Source organism: Camponotus vicinus, unplaced genomic scaffold, assembly GCF_025532165.1.
Source record: "Camponotus vicinus isolate PSW18456_S1 unplaced genomic scaffold, iyCamVici1.0 SCAF_1, whole genome shotgun sequence".
In the NCBI taxonomy this organism is placed as follows: domain Eukaryota; kingdom Metazoa; phylum Arthropoda; class Insecta; order Hymenoptera; family Formicidae; genus Camponotus; species Camponotus vicinus.
The window spans coordinates 11,394,588-11,414,436 of record NW_028141945.1 but is presented as its reverse complement, the minus strand read 5'-3'; the positions used below and the strand labels follow the sequence as shown (position 1 = coordinate 11,414,436).

At 31.5% G+C, this 19,849-nt stretch overlaps 4 protein-coding genes and 1 pseudogene across 4 annotated transcripts; all 5 read right to left on the bottom strand.

Moving 5' to 3' along the window:
• On the bottom strand, nucleotides 1–2,465 carry LOC145974331 (4-vinylanisole receptor-like). Its single transcript, XM_083104123.1, has 4 exons — nucleotides 2,328–2,465; nucleotides 1,593–1,913; nucleotides 605–992; nucleotides 1–341 (listed from the first exon to the last, which is right to left on the bottom strand). Exons 1-4 carry the CDS (start codon nucleotides 2,463–2,465, stop codon nucleotides 1–3), a joined length of 1,188 nt encoding a protein of 395 aa, XP_082960249.1.
• Nucleotides 2,466–4,099: 1,634 nt separating this feature from the next.
• On the bottom strand, nucleotides 4,100–6,614 carry LOC145974338 (odorant receptor 4-like; annotated as a pseudogene).
• Nucleotides 6,615–7,897: 1,283 nt separating this feature from the next.
• LOC145974288 (odorant receptor Or2-like) lies at nucleotides 7,898–10,131 on the bottom strand. The gene is made up of 3 exons (XM_083104086.1): nucleotides 9,928–10,131; nucleotides 8,812–9,523; nucleotides 7,898–8,238 (listed from the first exon to the last, which is right to left on the bottom strand). Exons 1-3 carry the CDS (start codon nucleotides 10,069–10,071, stop codon nucleotides 7,898–7,900), a joined length of 1,197 nt encoding a protein of 398 aa, XP_082960212.1. The 5' UTR covers nucleotides 10,072–10,131.
• Nucleotides 10,132–11,650: 1,519 nt separating this feature from the next.
• On the bottom strand, nucleotides 11,651–16,170 carry LOC145977310 (uncharacterized). Its single transcript, XM_083109194.1, has 7 exons — nucleotides 16,027–16,170; nucleotides 15,116–15,827; nucleotides 14,256–14,592; nucleotides 13,527–13,536; nucleotides 12,661–13,012; nucleotides 12,163–12,537; nucleotides 11,651–12,015 (listed from the first exon to the last, which is right to left on the bottom strand). The coding sequence occupies exons 1-7, from the start codon at nucleotides 16,168–16,170 to the stop codon at nucleotides 11,672–11,674; spliced, it is 2,274 nt and encodes a 757-aa protein (XP_082965320.1). The 3' UTR covers nucleotides 11,651–11,671.
• Nucleotides 16,171–17,342: 1,172 nt separating this feature from the next.
• LOC145974430 (odorant receptor 43a-like) lies at nucleotides 17,343–19,756 on the bottom strand. The gene is made up of 3 exons (XM_083104276.1): nucleotides 19,598–19,756; nucleotides 18,092–18,782; nucleotides 17,343–17,693 (listed from the first exon to the last, which is right to left on the bottom strand). Exons 1-3 carry the CDS (start codon nucleotides 19,754–19,756, stop codon nucleotides 17,353–17,355), a joined length of 1,191 nt encoding a protein of 396 aa, XP_082960402.1. The 3' UTR covers nucleotides 17,343–17,352.
• Nucleotides 19,757–19,849: the final 93 nt, after the last annotated feature.

The following is a 19,849-nucleotide window of genomic DNA, read 5'->3' as shown; positions in this document are numbered from 1 at the left end:
TTATTTCTCCATCGTCGCTTGTAAAAATGATATGTACGTCAAAGCAGTTTTCAAAATGTCCGTTGTCGTGCTCCGCGTGATATAAAAGAATTTTCCAGCGCTGAGCTGCAGAGGGATGTTTGTTCTCATCATAATGAGTATTAAATCTTTCATTGCGGTGGATGAAAATTCATGCCACGTTGAGTCGTATATCGCCGAAGCAATCGATTCGCTTTTGTTCCGTAAAACATCACCGGTGTGCGTAAACAAGAAGGATTGTATGATAAAATATTGAATAAACAAAAGACTTTTCATTACGTCAATGTACTCTTGATGCTTAACAGATACAATGATACGCATTCCTGAAAAGAGTTTTTTCCTTTACTGCGTTACTTTCTCTACATTTTCTAACGCATATTTTTTCGAGCATCGTCTTATTTATTAAATTACTTTACATCGTTATAAAAATCTTATAATATTTACAAATTTCAATAAATTATTAATCAAATATAAGTCTACCATATCGAAAATTTAATTTCTTAGTTGTAAAGTAAACGTAAATAAATAATTAAAGCAGCAATGAAATTGATCAAGACCAATTGTTTATAATACTATATATGTGTACCTGATATGGCAATGAATACGGTAATTATTGACAAGCGAATCAATAAATTCAGATTAAACGTATCTTCGATATTTCTAGCCAATATTATCAATTCGTAATGTCTCCTGATCCATTGCCCCAAAAAATTTCGATACTGAATTTTCCCAGTAACTTTTTTTCCGACTTCAACGAAACTAATCCTTAAGAGCTCTAGTTGACCGCAGAGATGCATGGTAATAGCGAAAAAAAAACTATCGCCTATGCACTCTGACACATATATTATGAATCCTTGTAATATTTGCATGACAAAAATTGTCTTATATATGGAGTACGAAATATCTTTAAATAAACATGATGTCGGAAGAGCAAAAATCCATAAAGTTGCAGTTTTATTTCCGATAGTTGCAACCTGTTGTGCATAAAATATTTCCAAATATATTACATAATGTTAGAATTATATAATATATAAATGCGAAGTCATAAAATATATGATATTATGAAAAAAAATTATATATATATACAGGGTGTCATGAAAGTGATCATAATTTTAAGAAAATAAGGTAGATTGGCTCAAAGTTAGAAGAAAAGTCTTGTACAGTTATGCAATATTCGCAATAATTAACGAGAAATAAATTAAAGAAAATCGGCCAATGCGCGTGGCTAGAAGTGCGAATATTGCATAACTGTACAATACTTTTCTTCTAACTTTGAGCCAATCTATCTTAATTTTTTAAAATTATAATCACTTTCATGACACCCTGTATATATATATATATAATTTGTTTTTAAATATATCATAGTTAAAAACAAATTTATAAATAATTAACAAATTTATATATATATATATATACATATATAAATTTGTTAATTATTTATAAATTTGTTTTTAACTATGATATATTTAAAAACAAATTTATGAATAATTAACAAATTTGTAAACAATTAATTAGAAGGAGGAAAAATAATAATCCGCAAAAAATCACATATATACAAAAAATGCTGACTCTACCTGCTGTTTAGTTCTGAGGAAAGCAATAGGGTAATATAAGAAAGCGCATATAATGCCAATCATCAATTGAAACAAAATAATTATTCGGCCTAATCGTGCGTATTCCAACATTACTACATAAGATTGTTTCTTCATGGACAAAGACCAATCGTCAATTGCAGAACTCACGTTGATAGCAATTCTTTTCTTATAAAGACGCGCCAAAAAGACATTTAGCCACGCATGAAAGCAAGCTTCTATTATAAGAAAAAGCTCCAAATTGTCGTTGATATCACCGCAGTTCTTAAAAGAATCTATCAGCACACTCGTCACTGTGAAAGACTATACGATAGCAACTACTTCAACTGCTTTATAAATGAATATATTGAATTATATGTATATTGTGAATATATTGAATTATATATTGTGTAGTTTTTCCATATAATAAAAATATAAAATTTTGTTTATATAAATCGTATATAGTATGTACAACTTTAATATAAGAGAAGAAAGGGAGAGATTATATACAGTTACATGAAATTCTTAAAAATCAATATATATCATATGTGTATAAATTTTTTTTTTCCATGAAATTTTTAATGACATTTTAAATCAACAGTAAAAATAAACGAATTATTATTATGTAAATTTCTAATAGAAAAAATTTGGTACATCAAGCTCTTTACATATTTACTACCATGTTCTACATTCGAGGGAAAAAACTAATTTTTTGCTTTTTATGTTATCTTCTCTTACCTCTACAATGAATATCAAAATCCAGTAAAATGTGCAAACCAAATTGTTCTGCTGTAAAGGCCATATTCCGAGCATGCACATCAGTGCTCTTATCTCTCGGAAGCCATAGTCCATACCATTATTCCAATGTGTCTTCATATTTCACAACGGTTAGTTACAAAAATGGGATAGTGGTCATACGTGACAGAATGTTGCTCTACGTCTATGTATTTCGAAAGAAAGTACTATTGTCGATGCGCAAGACTCATCGTTTGTTTATTGATCGGTTTTTATGTCGATAAGATAAGTGACAGAACAAATTTATGTAACCATATATTTTTGTAATATTCATTGATCTTTCTAATATGCGCATCTAGTATTTTCAGTGTCTTGGATAGCTTTCTTAGTCCATCAATATTCAATAAGTTAATGATTACGAACCAAATACTATATTAGAGTTATCGCATCTGTTTGAAATAGTAATCGACAATTACAAGTAATAAAAGAAAATTGTCAAATTTGTTTAACTATATATTTTTTATATTAATATACATTTTTCATAAGTGTGTTTCTGGACTCTTTTTTTCTTTTCTCTTCATAAAATATTAACGTATCCTTCTTGCTTGAAGTTTGCATTAAATAAATACTTATAATTAATATTAATTATGTTTAAAAGTTTATATATCACAAATATTACTTATTTATTTGTAATATAAATAATTTTCTTTTTCTTCTTTGATATGTAAATAGCTAATTTATTAATTTGTCGATGTTCAAAAATCATAACGATAATGTATTTAAGTAATTTAAATTCAGTCAAGTGTGTCTTTATTAAACAAAATGCTTACATTTATCATCACCAATCATTCAAGTATCTGATCATTTTGTTGTGATCATTTCAACAATGAGAAGTTGTATCGGCAGCACGACGATAAAAAGGTGTTTCAGCGGCGAACATATTGTGCATAGTAAGCATAAAGATTGGACCAACGCTTGTGAGCAGATAGAACGCAGTTAACTGAATAAAAAAGTCCTGTACCAATGTGCAATTTTTGCACCAGTTATTGAATTATTAAAAAGAATTGGCAAATGAGCGCGCGTTTCTCGCAGATAGATGCGATATGTTCTCTGCGAGATGTGTCAATAGGGGGTGTCGCTCGAAAAGACAAAAGTTAGAGAATGCAAATGGCCAAACTTTTCATTGCCATGTGACACTCCGATAGTATTTCAATGGTCTTTTTCTCTTTATTATTTTTTGTATGTTATTTCATATATTCCAGTGTTTTATTGTAATAATTAATAACAATAAAATTAATAACATTAATTGAAATAAAATACATCAATGATGCGCTATGAGTGGGTGTTGATATTTAATAAAATATATAATAATCCCCTCCCTCCCTGTCTATATGAAAATACTCAACTTAATAATTCATAAATATTCAGTTAATATTTTAGATAAGAATATTGCATATTTTATAATAAATATTAATTAATCTGTAAATATTAAAATACTTAAAAATTATTTTAATAAATATATATGTATAAAGTTAAAGTTTTGTTATGTCTTATTTGAGATGGGAAAAGTTTCGTGTTCTCAAACGCATATATTGTTGAACTCTTAACTTATATTTAATAAAATAAAATATAGGAGCAAAACATAAATATACTAAATGATTGAAAAATGTGAATTGGGATATATTAAAAAATGTGAATTGCAGTATATTGAAATATAAATATACTTTCTGTTCTATTTTATCTACAGTTTATGCCATAATGTGATAAGTAAACAATTATTCCTCCATCGTCGCTTGCAAAAATGATATGTACGTCAAAGCAGTTTTTAAAATGTCCATTGTTGTGCTTCGCGTGATATAAAAAAATTGTCCAGCGCTGAGCTGCAGAGGGATATTCGTTCTCAATGAGTATCAAATCTTTCATTGCGGTGGACGAAAATTCATGCCACGTTGAATCGTATATCGCCGAAACGATTGATTCGCTTTTGTTCCGCAAAACATCACCGGTGTGCGTGAACAAGAAGGATTGTATGATAAAATATTGGACAAACAAAAGACTTTTCATTGCGTTAGTATAATCCTGATGCTTAACAGATACGATGATACGCATTCCTGAAAAGAACTCTTTCTTTTACTGCATTACTTTCTCTACATGATCTCTAACACGTTTTTTTTCGAGTATCTTATTTATTAACCGGGGATGACAAATTAACTCGTCATTGGAAAGTGCTTCTCCAACGTGCATTACGAATTAACTCGTCACGGATATTTGAAGACAGCGTGCATAAACTTAAACTTGATGAATCATTTGTTTTTTATTGCCATAGTGATTCGATATCTTTGAGTTCTCTATTGTTTAATAGCTGTGTAAAGAGCAAATTATAATATTTTGCACTATTTGCGGACATGACGAGTTAATTTGCTATCGTAAATTTATCATAGCACGTGCAGAATGCGCTTTCAATAAACGAACTTCCCGGTTAATGGGTTAAACTACTTTACATCAATTATGGAAATCTCATAATTTTCTCATAAATTTCAATATATTATTAATCAAAATTCTGTAAATCTGCTGTATCGAAAATTTAATTCCTTAGTTGTAAAGTGAATCCAAATAATTAAAACAGCAATAGAATTGATCAAGATTATTTATGATTTCAAATGTATACCTGATATGGCAATGAATACGGTAATTATTGACAGGTGTATCAATAAATTCAGATTAAAGATATCCTCGATATTTCTAGCCAATATTATCAATTCGTGATGCCTCCTGATCCATGGCCCCAAAAAGTTTTGATAATGGTTTCTCCCAGCGATTTTTCTTCCGACTTCAACGAAGTTAATTCTCAGCAGCTCTAGTTGGTCGCAAAGATGCATGGTAATGGCGAAAAAAAAACTATCGCCTGCGCACTCTGATACAAACGTCATAAGTCCCTGTAATATATGCATGACAAAAATTGCCTTGTGTATGTGGAGTACGAAATTTCTTTAAATAAACACGATAATAGAATGATAAAAATCCATAAAGTTGCAGTGTCATTTCCGATAGTTACAACCTGTTATATAAAATATTCCAGATATATTACACATATATAAATAATACATAATAATAAATAATATATAAATAATACATCAATAATATTGACATAAGAATTAAAATATTTTTTAATTAGAGATTATTTATGAGTCTTATATATAATAAATTCCAATAAGTAAAACCAAATTTATGAATAATTATTAACATATTTGTAACAATTATTTATCAATTATTGAAATTCTTATTACAATTGCTGAATTGCATTTTAATTATAATGTATAATTTTTTTTATTATGAGTATAATGTATAATTAGAGAATGAGGGGAAAAGTAACAATTTATGAAAAATCACATACAAAAATGTTGCCACTACCTGCTGTTTATTTCCGATGAAGACAGCAGTAGAATACAAGAAAGCACATATAATGCCAATCATCAATTGGGACAAAGTAATTATTCGACCTAATCGTGCGTATCTCATCATTATTATATATAAGATGTTTCTTCATGGACAAAGACCAATCATCAATTGCGGAATTCACGTTGATGGCAATTCTTTTCTTATAAATACGCGCCAAAATGATATTTATCAACGCATGAGAGGAAGCCTCTATTATAAGAAAAAACACCAGACTATCCTTGATATTACCACAGTTTTTAAAAGAATCTATCAGCACACTCGTCACTGTGAGAGACTATACGATAGTAACTACTTCAACTGCTTTTTAAATGAATATATTGAATTATATATTGTGCAAGGTTTTTGATATAATAAAAATTTAAAATTTTGGAATTTTTTTTTTTTTTTAATATAAATCGTATATAGTCTGCACAAATTTATTATAAGAGAAGAAAGGGAGAAATTATATACAGTTACATAAAATTCTTCAAAATCAATATCATGTGTATAAATATATATCATGTGTATAAATTTTTTTTTTCGATGGAATTTTTGATGACATTTTAAATCAACAGTAAAAGTAAACGAATTATTATTATATAAATTTCTAATAGAAAAAATTTGGTACATTAAACTCTTTACATATTTACCACCTGTCCTAATATATTCGAGGAAAAAAGCTAATTTTTTGCACTTTACATTATCTTCTCTTACCTCTACAATGAATATCAAAATCCAGCGAAATGTGCAAACCAAATCGTTCTGCTGCAAAGGCCATATTCCAAGCATGCACATCATTGCCCTTATCGTTCGGAAGCCATAGTCCATACCATTATTCCAGTGTGTCTTCATGTTTCACAACGGTTAGTTTCTCAAAAATCTCAAAAAAAACGATAGTGGTCATACATGACAGAATATTGCTCTACGTCTATGTGCGATTTCGAGACAAATTACTATTGTCAATGCGCAAAATTCATTTTTTGTTGTTCATTGATCGGTCTTTATGTCGATAAGATAAGTGGCAGTATAAATTTGTGTAACGATACGTTTTCGTAATATTTATTCGTCTTTCTAATATGCACTTCTAATATTTTCAGTGTCTTAGATAACTTTGTAATCGACAATTACAAGTAGCAAAAAAATTGTCAAATTTATTTAACTGTATATTTTTCATATTAATATACATTTTGCATGTGTGTGTGTGTTTGTGATGTCTCTTTCTTTCTTTTCTCTTCAGAAAATATTAACATATCCTTATTGCTTGAGGTTTGCATTAAACCAATACTTACAACTAACATTAATTATGTTTACAAGTTTGTATATACAAAATGATTGATAAAGATCAGACCAACGTTCGAGAAGAACAGTGCAGAAAGCTGAAAAGTTCTTTACCATTTTGCAATTTTTGCAATAATCATTGAAATATTAATTAAAAAGGACTTGCAAATGAGGGCACCTAGACCGCAGGACGTGTCCTCTAGGTATGTTAGCGGCAAATGTCACATGACAATGAAAGGTTTGCTTGGCTAGGATATCCCTCCATTTTTGTCTTTTCATTGCCATGCGATACTTGCCAATAATTATTGCGAAAATTGTAAAATGATAAAGAAGTTTTCTGTTTCAGTTGTGCTCTATCCACGACCATTAGTCCAAACTTTATCAAACATCCTATATGTTATATATATCGCAAATATTATTTATCTCTAATATAAATAATTTCCTTTTTCTTCTGTAAATAGCTAAATATTTTCAATAATTTATTAAGTTGTCGATGCTCGAAAACTGTCACAATAATGATAATATGTTTAATAAACTTCAAAGTCAAGTTTTTACTCTAAAACGCTTACATTTGTTCATTCTCACTCCATTCATTCAAGTCTCCATATGAACATCAGGGACATTATCACCATCTGACCATTGTATTATGGATGATTTTAGTAATCTCGACATAGCACAAAAAGTAATATAATAACGAGTTTTGTTTTTTATCAAGTTTTGCATTTTAAAAAATATTAAAATTTTTTAATTTTTTAATTTTTAAAAAATATTAAAATTTTTTAATTTTTTAATTTTTTTAAAAATATGTTATATGATGATAAATTAAAGTGCCTCCTTCATTATTCTTAATAAATATCTTACGTATCTATTATTACCCTTAACACGGATAAATACGAGGCGGAAGCCTTTAGAATCTTTTTAAAACTATCGAAATTTATCGCTAAAAATTTTCCTGCAGTCAATCGATGAGGATGAGTTGCCCGAAGTATCATCAGTGGAAAATCTTTTATCACGCTTACATTAAAATTATACCATGGTGTCTCGTAAATAGCGTAGGCGAGTCCTTGCGATTGACACTCCAATGTTTGTCCGGCGAAACAGTAGAGGAAAAGTTGTACCAGTAGCACTACGATGAAAAGGAGGTGTTTCATAGCAGCGAACCGATTGTGTATAGTAAGCGTGAGAATTAATTGGAAACCTGAAATAAGTATGATGATGAATTAATGGTGAATTTAAAAAATTTTTCATGTGATTTTTTCAATATTTGATACACACACACAAATATATATATATATATATATATATATATATATATATTTATTTATTTATTTATTTGTTTATTTATTTATAAGTATATATTTTAATGCTCCAAAATTTTTATAAAAATTTCAGTTTAATAAAAAAATAATTTCTTTTTAACATAAGAACAAAAATAGTTATTTCGTGTAGTTATTTTTATGTCGATTTCAACTTTAAACTGTTTATCATGTCACGAGATTTACTAATATTACAATTAATAATTTCATCAATTTTCGATTAATTAAAATATTATAATTATAAGATTAATTTTTTTAAAATACTGAAAAGAGCAGATTTCAATGAAAAATGCTTCAGATAATTCTATAAGCAAGAAAAATATATATACTTTTTTAAATTATAAAATTTGGCGAAGCATAAAAATTCATATTGAATCCGAATATTTAGAAGAATGGCATCTTCCTTTATTTCTTTTAAAAAACATATATAAATTTCTTTTAAAAATAAAAGTTACCTTCGACGCATAAGAGCATGACGCTCATCAAAAGCTGCGATAAGATGACTAAGCTGTATGCTTTCTGCAGGTGATGCGCCAGATCTATGAGACGATGATGTCTCTTCAACAGGAGGCCAAGTTTATTTCGGGAAAGTGATTGCTTGCTACTTATTTCAACAAAGTCCACCCTAAAAACCTCGAATTGTCCGCACACATGCATCGTAAGATCGAAGAAAAATCCGTCGTTTCCGCACTGCGAGATACAGTTGACGAGGATCTGTAGCGTTTGCAGGGCTTCAACGAAGCCGTAAGCGAGGGATGTGTATGTTTCGAAGATGCAATAGGTCGATAATAGCAATCTTCTTTCGCTCGTTTTATTGTAATTCTGCTGTTCCAGGGAAACCCAAGGTAGATCGAGATTGGCGAATATAAAGAACGAGAAAAGGAACACGCAGGAGGCGCAACCTAGATAAAACATTATCGAGGAACCCAATCTACCTGTGCGCGCGTACTTCAACATTATATCGCGCGAGTGAGGATTCTCGACGTAAGTCCAATCATGGACGATGGCTTGTACCAGAATCAATTTGTCTCTCCAATTCACGCGATGCAAGAGCAGCTTCAATATGCTAATCACCGACGAGGAGGCCGATAAAAATGCATCAAAAGCGTCCTCGTAACCGTGACAATGTCGAATCACTTCCAGTGATAGGCTGATCGTTGCAGTCATCTGATTCACAAAAATTAGATAGATGCATCCGGATTAGATCCGTCTTTATATAAATTCTTTATTCTCATCGAATCATATATTGTAGCGTGTATATGATTTATTATTTATAATTTTTGTTTTAGTTTTATTCGTGCAGTAAGAGATTCTCAAGATAAATGAAACTTATAAATGAGACGGAAAAAAAGAAAACTAAGGATTAATAAATAATTATATTAAAATATTATATTAAAATAATTATATTCTTATTTTAATATAATTATTAATATGATTATATATAATATAATTATATTATTAATTATATTAAAGTAATTAATTAATTATATTAAAATAAGAATATAATTATTTTAATATAATTATTTTAATATTCAAAAAAATATAATTTAGATATAAATATAATAACTTACTTCCACCATTGTCGATATAAACCATCGAATCCTCGAGAATACATTTTCTTCATCCAACACCCAGAGTCCAAGTATACCGAGGAGATATTTATAAATCGTCAAGACGTACGCAGTTTCGGCATTCCATTGCGCAGGCGATGCCATTTTCAAATTTTCCTTTAAAACTTTTTCAGATTATTACGCAATTTCTCTTCAATTATTATTTCCTCCGAGATGAATATTTTACAGTAAGTCTGTGGAGTTTCTCTTCGGTTTGCTTCTCTCCGAAAACGGAAGTAGTAACCCTTTGTCTCTCTACGATGCATCGTTCGATATCCGATTTGTTATAAATGCAAGCCGCATTTGTTATGCCGCGACAACCCCTCACGACTACGTCTGGATTTCTTTCTGAATTCATTATTCATATGATTCCTTCAACTCTTGCGATTTCTTGGAGAATGCAAGTATAATTTGCATTTGCGTTTGTATTTGTACAAATTATACGGTTGCGATATCATCCTCGACAATACAAATTTTTAGAATAATAGCCTTAGAACCGTTTAAGTGTTCTATTTATTGATAAATAAAAAATCTGCAGTTGCAAGAGAGAGAGAGAGAAAGAGAGAGAGAGAGGGAGAAAGAGCTTTAGAATAATTTTCTGAAATTATCGTTTTGTCATCCATTCAGGAAACGATTCATATGTCTTTTCCCAATAAATAAGCAAAAAAACGGAAACAAGAGAACATCATGTTTAATAAAAAATGTAATAAGAAACTGAGAAAAGAAAATACTATTATTACACATATTACAACTACTATGTATTAAATAATAATATGGAGAGTTTTCTTTCACAATATGCTAATTTATCGTGTATTTAAATTTCTCTAGTAAAAAAAGTTATCTTTGTTGAGTAGTGAATAGTATTTTTCTAAAAAGACAATATAACGATAAAATATAATATGCAAAGAATGCGATAAAGAAATATTAGATATCTATAAATATGTATGTATATGAAAATAAAAATTTGAAGTAAAGAATAATTAATAACACGAGAGGTATGCATAATATAAATTTGAAACTGCATTACAATTCATATATCTCCATATCTTATAAATATAAAAAAACATAATATAAAATTATAATATAAATATAAAAGATTTAGCTTTCTCTCAAGCAGGACAGTCAAGTATATATATTACACAGTGCAATTAACATACATTTTAATTTCATGGTGAATTTTAAATTGTTGCTCGTAATTAAATAGATAAAATATTTTAATGTAAAAATTATTAATATATTTTTTGGAAATATATATTATGAAAATATATTATTAAATTAAAAAGAAACAAATAAATATAAAATAATACAAATAATTAAAAAAAATAAATAATATTGTCTAAATAATAAAATATATAAATGTCTGAGCTTTTATGATAATCGTTGGTAGTCATTTTAATAATGTTGTTTTCATTTGTGGAATTTAAATATAAATACTATAAGCAATCAAAAATTAAATATTTTTAGATTGACAAAGGACGCAAAACTCGAATAATTTATACTAATCAAATAATTTGAGTATACTTAATTATTATACAAAAACGTACATGTTCCAAAATACTTTAATCAAATATATTTGCATCTTTTTTACACAGTATCAATCTTTGTACAATATTATTTTCTGCATATTTTAAATCCAGCCATACACATGCACGCAACACGCACACAAACACGTACACACATTGAAGCCCACACGAATTGAAGATCATTATGATTCTCTTAGTGCTATTCGTAAAACGGAAACATACGAGGCTGCTGTCTTGAGGATGTACATCATTGTCTCGCGATTAACGTAGAAAAATTTTCCACCGGTAAGACGAAACGGAATGCTCGATCTCATCATCGCGAAGTGCAGGTCCTTCATCAGCTTTACAGGAAGCGTGAACCAGGAAGTTGCGTATAACGCATAAAATATACCTTCGCTTTCCCTCTGTAGGAAGTCACCACCGTAGGTAAGCACCAAAGATTCCATTAACATGTAATTCAAGACTACAATGCTCTTCGCCATTTCGACGTAATCTTTCTCGTTTAGGCACAAATTTATACGTAATCCTAAATATAAAGAATTTGTTTTAAAAGACGAAAGTGACAGTTTCTCAATTTGACATTTACAGATAATTAAATAAGTTAAATTATAAAAAAATATATATATAAAATTTATATATCTATTTTATTTAATAAAATCTTCACATATACTACCTATCAGTGCAAGCAGAATCGTCACCATCACGAGTTGAACTAGTATAAACAAGTGAAAAGTGTCTTCTAAATTTTGATAGAACTCCATTAACTCGCCGTGCCTGTCAACTAAACTGACGAACTTCTTTCGATAATTTGCCTCCGTGTCTGAGTCGTTCGCGAAAATTTTAAATTTGTTTTTAAGCACCTCGACTTGGCCAGCGAGATGCAAGGTGACGTTGAAGAAAAAACTGTCTATGACGCATTGCGTCGAACATACTATGGATGTTTGAACAATCTGAATGATGAGGAGTATGACGTATTGCGAACCAGTGATTGAGGTAGCCAATGGGCCAGATGGGACCAGGAGCATCCAATACGTTGTATTAGCATCAGCTGTACACCATAAGAATGCAAAGTACAAGAATAACGATATATCAATGTACGAATGCATTTGAGAAATTAATAACGCAAAGCAAAAAATAATAGTGTATAGATAAATGTACGAGCAAATTTTACCACTCAGTGGATCCGTGAAAAATATCTGCTTCAGATTTATAAACACAATCGCTGACATGTAAATACAAAAACATCCGCCGCCCGAGTATAGCAACATGAGAGTGAGAATTCTGGCTCTGGACGCATATTTCTTCATAATCTTTCGAGTTTCCTCGTTCTCTTTAATAGACAACCAATCGTCGATAGCAGCATCGAGATTTATGCTTAGATTTTTATGACCGACAGCGATGCACACATGTTTCATGATCCCAAGCACCGCGGACACGAAATATAGTATACTCTCTATACCTCCTGTGCCCGCATTCTCATTGTTCCACATGAGATCCAACGTCACAAAGGGTAGTATCATGAACTAAATAACAATTCTTTAGCCTCAGAAATTAATATATATAAATACTGATAAAAAAAACATACAATAACAATAACAACTTTTGTATCTTATATTAGTAGATTTAAGTTTTTATAGGATATAATTTTTTAATTTCTTAAAATATTAATAATATGAAATATTAATAATTATCAAAATAAAAAATTTATAATCTGAAATTTATAATCTAAAACTATCAAGATAAAATTCATGATCTATTAAAATTATCGCAGATAAAAAATTAAAATTATCAGGAAAGAAAGTCTATTTCTTTCATTATCGCAAAAAAAAATAATACCCCAGCAAACACCAGTTATATAACTGTTAGTTATAATTTCCCACTCAACAATATAACTGTTACATGTTATGAGTGGGAATTTACAACTAACAATTATATAAATGTTACTTGATGTTTGCTGGGACGGAATTATTTTGCATATGTTAACTCTTTTTCGCATCCCCTTCTTCGTCACGTATATGTTATATCCATCCAACTCACGTTAACGTACCTGCGCAGTAACACAAAAGACGTGTCGTATCCTCGTGAATAGCGTCTGCGCTTGCAATGGCCACAGACCGTATATTTTCAAGAATATTCTATGAATAGAGAAAGCGTAGGCGAAGTCATCGCTCCAACGTTCAGCCGACATTCTACCATCGAGGCAGCTCGAATGACAGCCTCATTCAAGAACACTTTGCTCAATTGTTACAAAAAGTTGCTAAATATTTGCCAATTTAACATCGATTTACTATCATTTTCATCGAGCATTATCGAATTATCACAAATCGCACCACATTAGCTTATTACTCCGAACTCATGTTTTATTAGTCCCCACTCGGAACTTTTCTTGGGCCGGTAAGATAAGTGCGAAAGGAGAGAAAGATCGGTGTCTTTACACTATTCCGCAAAGCTTTCGCGAAACAGCGGCAAATTTTCGTAAGGTATGCATTTGTCATCATCGTGTCGATTGATGTGTGGAATTGTGCGTTTTGACATTTATTTCATTACAATATGTGTGTGGTATGAATATTCAACCTTTGATTACGGTAGAGTCTTATTTAACGTTTGGCAAAATACGTTATCGGTATCGCAGAGACACGTACAAGACTATTGATGCGTAAACAGGATTGAAGAAAACATCGCAGGTACCTCGAATCGAAGATACGATTCCTTCTCTCAGTCGTAATTTATAATTGTGTGTGTCAATCTTATATTACTTTCTTTTACGTATCTATCACCATTCTGAGAACGGAAAGGTAGGAACCTGTGGCTTTCAGGATCTCTTTGAAGGAAAATAAATTCATAGGTAGGAATTTTCCGGCCGTTATCTGATGAGGAATCACTCCTCGAAGCATCACCATCGACAGATTTTTCATTACCTTCACGTCGAAATCGTACCATGGACTGTCGTAAACACTATACGCGAGTCTTTCACTTATAGATTCCAGCTGATTGCCAGCGTAGCAGTAGAGGTACAGTTGCACTAGCATCGTCAAGATCAAAACGACGTGCTTGATCGCTGCAATATTGTCGTTTAATCTCAACGAAATTAGCAATTGCATACCTGAAAGTAAGTCTTAAATTATTATTTTTATATTCATGTCAATAATTTCTTTTAGTAACATATATTTGACAGAATAAGATATTAATAGCATTAATGCGTTATTCTTTCTGTCCCCGAAATTTATTTAAAATTTTTGCCTTCTAAGAACTCGATGGTGCTTTGAGATATTTATCAATAATAAATTTGGCAATTTTTAATTAATGGACACGCTTACTCGTTTATCTTGGAAATATTTAAATACTTCTGTTTTGAGAGATTTTATTTATCCAATGCCCATTAAAATCTTTATTTAAAATCTCAATTTTATTTGAAATCTCGATCAAATAATTTAAAATTGTAGACAATAATAATATGCAGTTATAGCATCACAAAACAGGATTTCTTAGATATATTTAAATTACACAGAAGATATTCTTGCGTTGAATATGAATGGTACATTTGGCATGTGAATGATTATAAATTTTTCACATGCAAAAAGCTAATCATGATTTCAAAAAAGTGCGTGAAAAGAAAGAAAAGATACCTTCCACGCAAAGCAGCAATACACTCATCAACGTCTGCGCGAAGATGGCCATGTTGAAAGCGTATTCGAGACTATCAGCCAGCTTTATCAGGCGGCAATGCCTGCCGATCAACATTCGCATTCTCCTCTTGCAGACTCGCTCGTCCACTTCAATATCGGCGAAGTCCATCTCGAGTACCTCGAACTGTCCGCACAGGTGCATCGTGAGACCGAAGAAGAAGCCGTCGTTCCCGCAATGTGAAGTGGCGTTGACGAAGATCTGCGCCGCTTGTAGCAGCAGGACGCAGCTGTGGACGATCCCGGGCAGCGATCCGAACACGCAGTAAGTCGCCAGGAAATACGTCGGCATCACGGTGGCATTATTGTTCGCTTTGGACGCATTCAACCAGGGTATCAGACCGTCGAACGGTATAGCCATGAAGAGAAATGACATGCCCGACGCGTAGCCCAGATACAATATTGTCAGAGACACCACCCTACCCACGTTGGTGTACCTCGTCATGACCTCCCGTCGTCGAGCATCCCAGGATATTGACCAGTCGTCAATGAGGGAGGTTACCAGGATGTAGGTGTGCTGCCAAGTCAGCCGGATGACAAGTAGCTTGGACAGGCTGACGACAGATGAGAGATCCATTAGAAAGGCCTCCATCATGTCCTCGGTACCGAGACACTGTCGATAAGCTTCCAGAGACAGGCTGCCGATAGTACTAATCTAATCGGGGGATTGTATTAATTCGCGCGATGATCTCTCTCTCTCACTCTTTATTTTTAATTTCTAATTATTCGTTTTAATCATTTAAATATTTTTGTATTCAAAAAAGAAAAAGAAACAAAGATGTGATGAAGGATAATACAGCTGATTTAAAATCATTTTACGTTGATTGTATAAATAATTAGCTTTTGACATTTACCTGAATTAAAATAGCTAAGGAGCATCGTGCGATAGATTTCAGCTCTCCCGCATTTAAGGGCCAAATTCCAATGATGCCAAGAACTTTTTCGTAAACATTTATAGCGCGATGAGTCTCGTTGTTCCAGTTTCTTGCTTTTTTCATTATTAAGAATTGTCGATATTATCTCTATATTTTTCCTAATGATAAATTTAAAAGATCTAAATAAATAACAAAAATGCACAAATTCGAAAATGAAACGTAAAATGCAAATACAAAAAAATATGCATTTTATCGTTACATAAATACACTGCAGATACGAATATTTTAACAAAAAATTCAAATATATTCTATTTGATATCTACCTAATCAGGAATCCAGTTTAGTCTCCAATTGCAAGGAATTATTACGCGCAAATTGAACAAAATTATCGATACGAGTTTCGATAAAGTTTATCCGATTTCTCCTCACTGCGCGAGACTTGATGGAACTAGAGACTTACTAAGGCACACGGCAAGCAAAGCCACCTCGAGGCATCCTTCTTTGATCTTTTATTCACGCGAGGAACAGAATCGACGCAGCAAAATCACATGTTTCTGTGATCAATGACTGTCTTACAAAGTTTTGAATCTTTTTATCGATTAAAGACTCTGCCCAGATGTTAGGTATATGTATGTAAAAATGTATTCGCGATATGCAATGCATGCGTCTCTTTTATTTGGAGCAAGAATAATGAAAGGCGTACGAAAATTAATAATTTATTGCAGTTTCTATAGCAGTTGTAGAGTCGAAATCAAAGTACGTTCAATCTCGTTTACATCAGTCCCGTGAAACATCAGTCTTATGTTTTGTACTGTTACCGTGAGTTTATATAAATAAACAAGAAAGGATAAATATTGTTTTATATTGTTTAAAGGAAAATATATCAAATTTTTTTCCTATCAAAATATTAAATTATAATTAAATTATAATTAAAAATAATCAGGTAATTCGTCTATTATCCGCGTTACTTCGAGTGGCAAACGAATACTTGGATACTCGGATATCTCATCCAAATCAACCTTAAAGAATATTTAATATCGATATGTAAATATAATATATGAATATTTCTAAAATTGTGAAATAATATAATATAATGTAGTATATTATATTAAATAGTATAATTTTATATATAATATATAATTTATATATGATAATAATTTATATATATAATAATTGATATATGAATATTTTTAAAATTGAAATATGATTGATATAATTTATTTCCAAAATTAAATTTTAAACTATTTTACAAAGTAAATATAATCGATGATACTGCATGTAAATTCTCCACAAGGACAAAATAACTTATTCATTCAACATGACACGCAAGACCGAGAGATATGACGCTGTGGATTTCAAAATATCTTTGAACATAATCATGTTCATGGGTAAAAACTTCCCGGCCGTCAGTTGATGCGGAATACTGGCTCGCATCAGAATAATCTGAAAGTCCCTGGCTACATTGGTCGGCAGCTCGTACCAATCGCAATCATAAGTGGCGTATGACAACGCGGTACTTCTCATTTCCAAGCAATCACCGGCGAACGTGTAAAATGACAGTTGGATCAGCATGAGAAGTAAGACGCTAGAGTTATGTATAATCATAGATAGATTGCCGAGATGTAACGACACGATTAACATGAAACCTGGAAGATATTACAACGATGGTACGATTAGATATACTCTTCTCAGTGCTGGTTGGATATACTACCTTCAAAGTTTGCCAAAATGTGCGAGATTCTATATTTTATTGCAAACATTATAAATTGCCAGATAAATTACACAGCCATATAAGTTATTTTTACAAATTGAAAAGGCAAAACGTTTATACATAAGCTATTTTGTGTGCTATAGATGTACTCGTAACTATCGGTTTAGGATTCTCCATAATTCCTCTATAATTGATTTTTTTAAATTAAATTCAAAACTAATAATTCAACTAAAGATTCAATAAAAAAATAACTTTATATAATAAAAGTCCAATTTTCAAAATGCCCTTCAATTTTAACGAATCCACTTAGATGTATGTTTAAAGGTGCATTACCGTCTATACACATGAGAGTGGTAGTGACGAACAGATACATCAAAATGTTGGCATTGAACGACTCTTCCATACAGTTAGCCAAACGGATCAGCTGACAGTGCCTCTGGACCGCCTCGGCTATCGCGCGATGCGCCTGGTCGACCCGGAATTCGGACAGCTTGACGCACAAAACGTCAAACTGGGCGCACAGATGCATGGCCAGTCCGAAGAAGAAGCTGGTGGTACCGAAGGTCGATATACCGGTGATGAGCATCTGCATCGCCTGGACGACCATGAACGCCTGACGCGACGACTCGCTTCGAAACACGCAGGACTCGCGAATCCGATCCTCGCGACTCGTGTTTGCGTTCTCGATCTCATTATCGTGCTTCCTTCCTGTAATCGCCGATATCGCCATAGAGGTGTAAACACTCACTATGATGCCCACCAGGATGAAGGTGAGCGTTGTGACGCGCGTCGACATCGTCGCGTACTTCTTCATGATCCAGCGTACCCTCTTATCCTTCTGCGTCGCCCAATCGTCCGTCATCGAGGTGACTATCTCGAGCAATTCCTCGCGATGGATACGAGGGGTGATCAGTCTCGTGAGGGCTAATATGGCGGCGGCGCCGGTTGTTAACGAATCGAAGGATTTTTTCCTACCATTACAATGGAGATAAATTTCGGTAAAATAGATGCACATCGGCATCACCTGGAGAATTACAATAGAAAATTAAAATTATTATATTAAATAATTAAATAATTAAAATTATTATACATGTATTGTGTGACGATAGATTATATTTTAATATTAATTATTTGCATTTCTGTTAAAAATGTATTTTTAAGTGCAAATATTATCGGCGTTTATTAAAAGATACTATTTTTAGATGACAGTTCATAAAAAAATAATAAAATTTATTTATATAATAAACAAATATATATGCTAAATTATTTATATAATAAATATATAAATAAATATATAATAAATTTATATAATAAATTTATATAATACATATATATACTAAATTATACATTTATATAATAAATAAGTATATATTCTAAATTATTTATATAATAAATAATAAAAATTATTTGACTTAGAGCTACGTTAATTAGAATGTTACAGTTTCAGAACTATAAATTAAGCTTAATTATTTCCACACTGAACTAAAAAACTTTATGAAAGCATAAATACAGTTTCAAATTAATGCTCTTCGAACATATCATTTACGATTCCTATGGCAAACGAAAACAATTTGCTATTCTACATAACTGTATTTGGCAAAAAAAATGAGAGAATTACATAGGTTCTCGACACAATCGTTATATTTCGTGAGAAAAAATCACACTCACTAGAAATTTTCGAGGTGAATGAAAAAAAGGATATATAGTCTAACGATGTCATGTTATATTAATACTTATATTAATCTCCATATTTAATCAATGTAACTGTACTTGATTAATAACTCTTGTATAAAAATGATGTGCGATTAATGAATAAATGGCTGATTTAACGGTACTTGCTTCCAAAAATACGGCAATGATCCATCTGAGATCCATGAAGAGGTCCTTTTTCTTCACGGGCCAAATGCCAACGCAGCTCAGAGCCAATTTAAGCACCGACAGCGTCGTGATGGTGGTGCCTCCGTGGATGATCATTCTAAATCCGATGACTTCCGTCATAGATATGCGCTGCAAAGACTGCTTTTTTTTCGAAGATATCACTATGCATTGTGCATCTTTTATTCGCGTGCGACCGTTTCCAGCCGCGCTGAT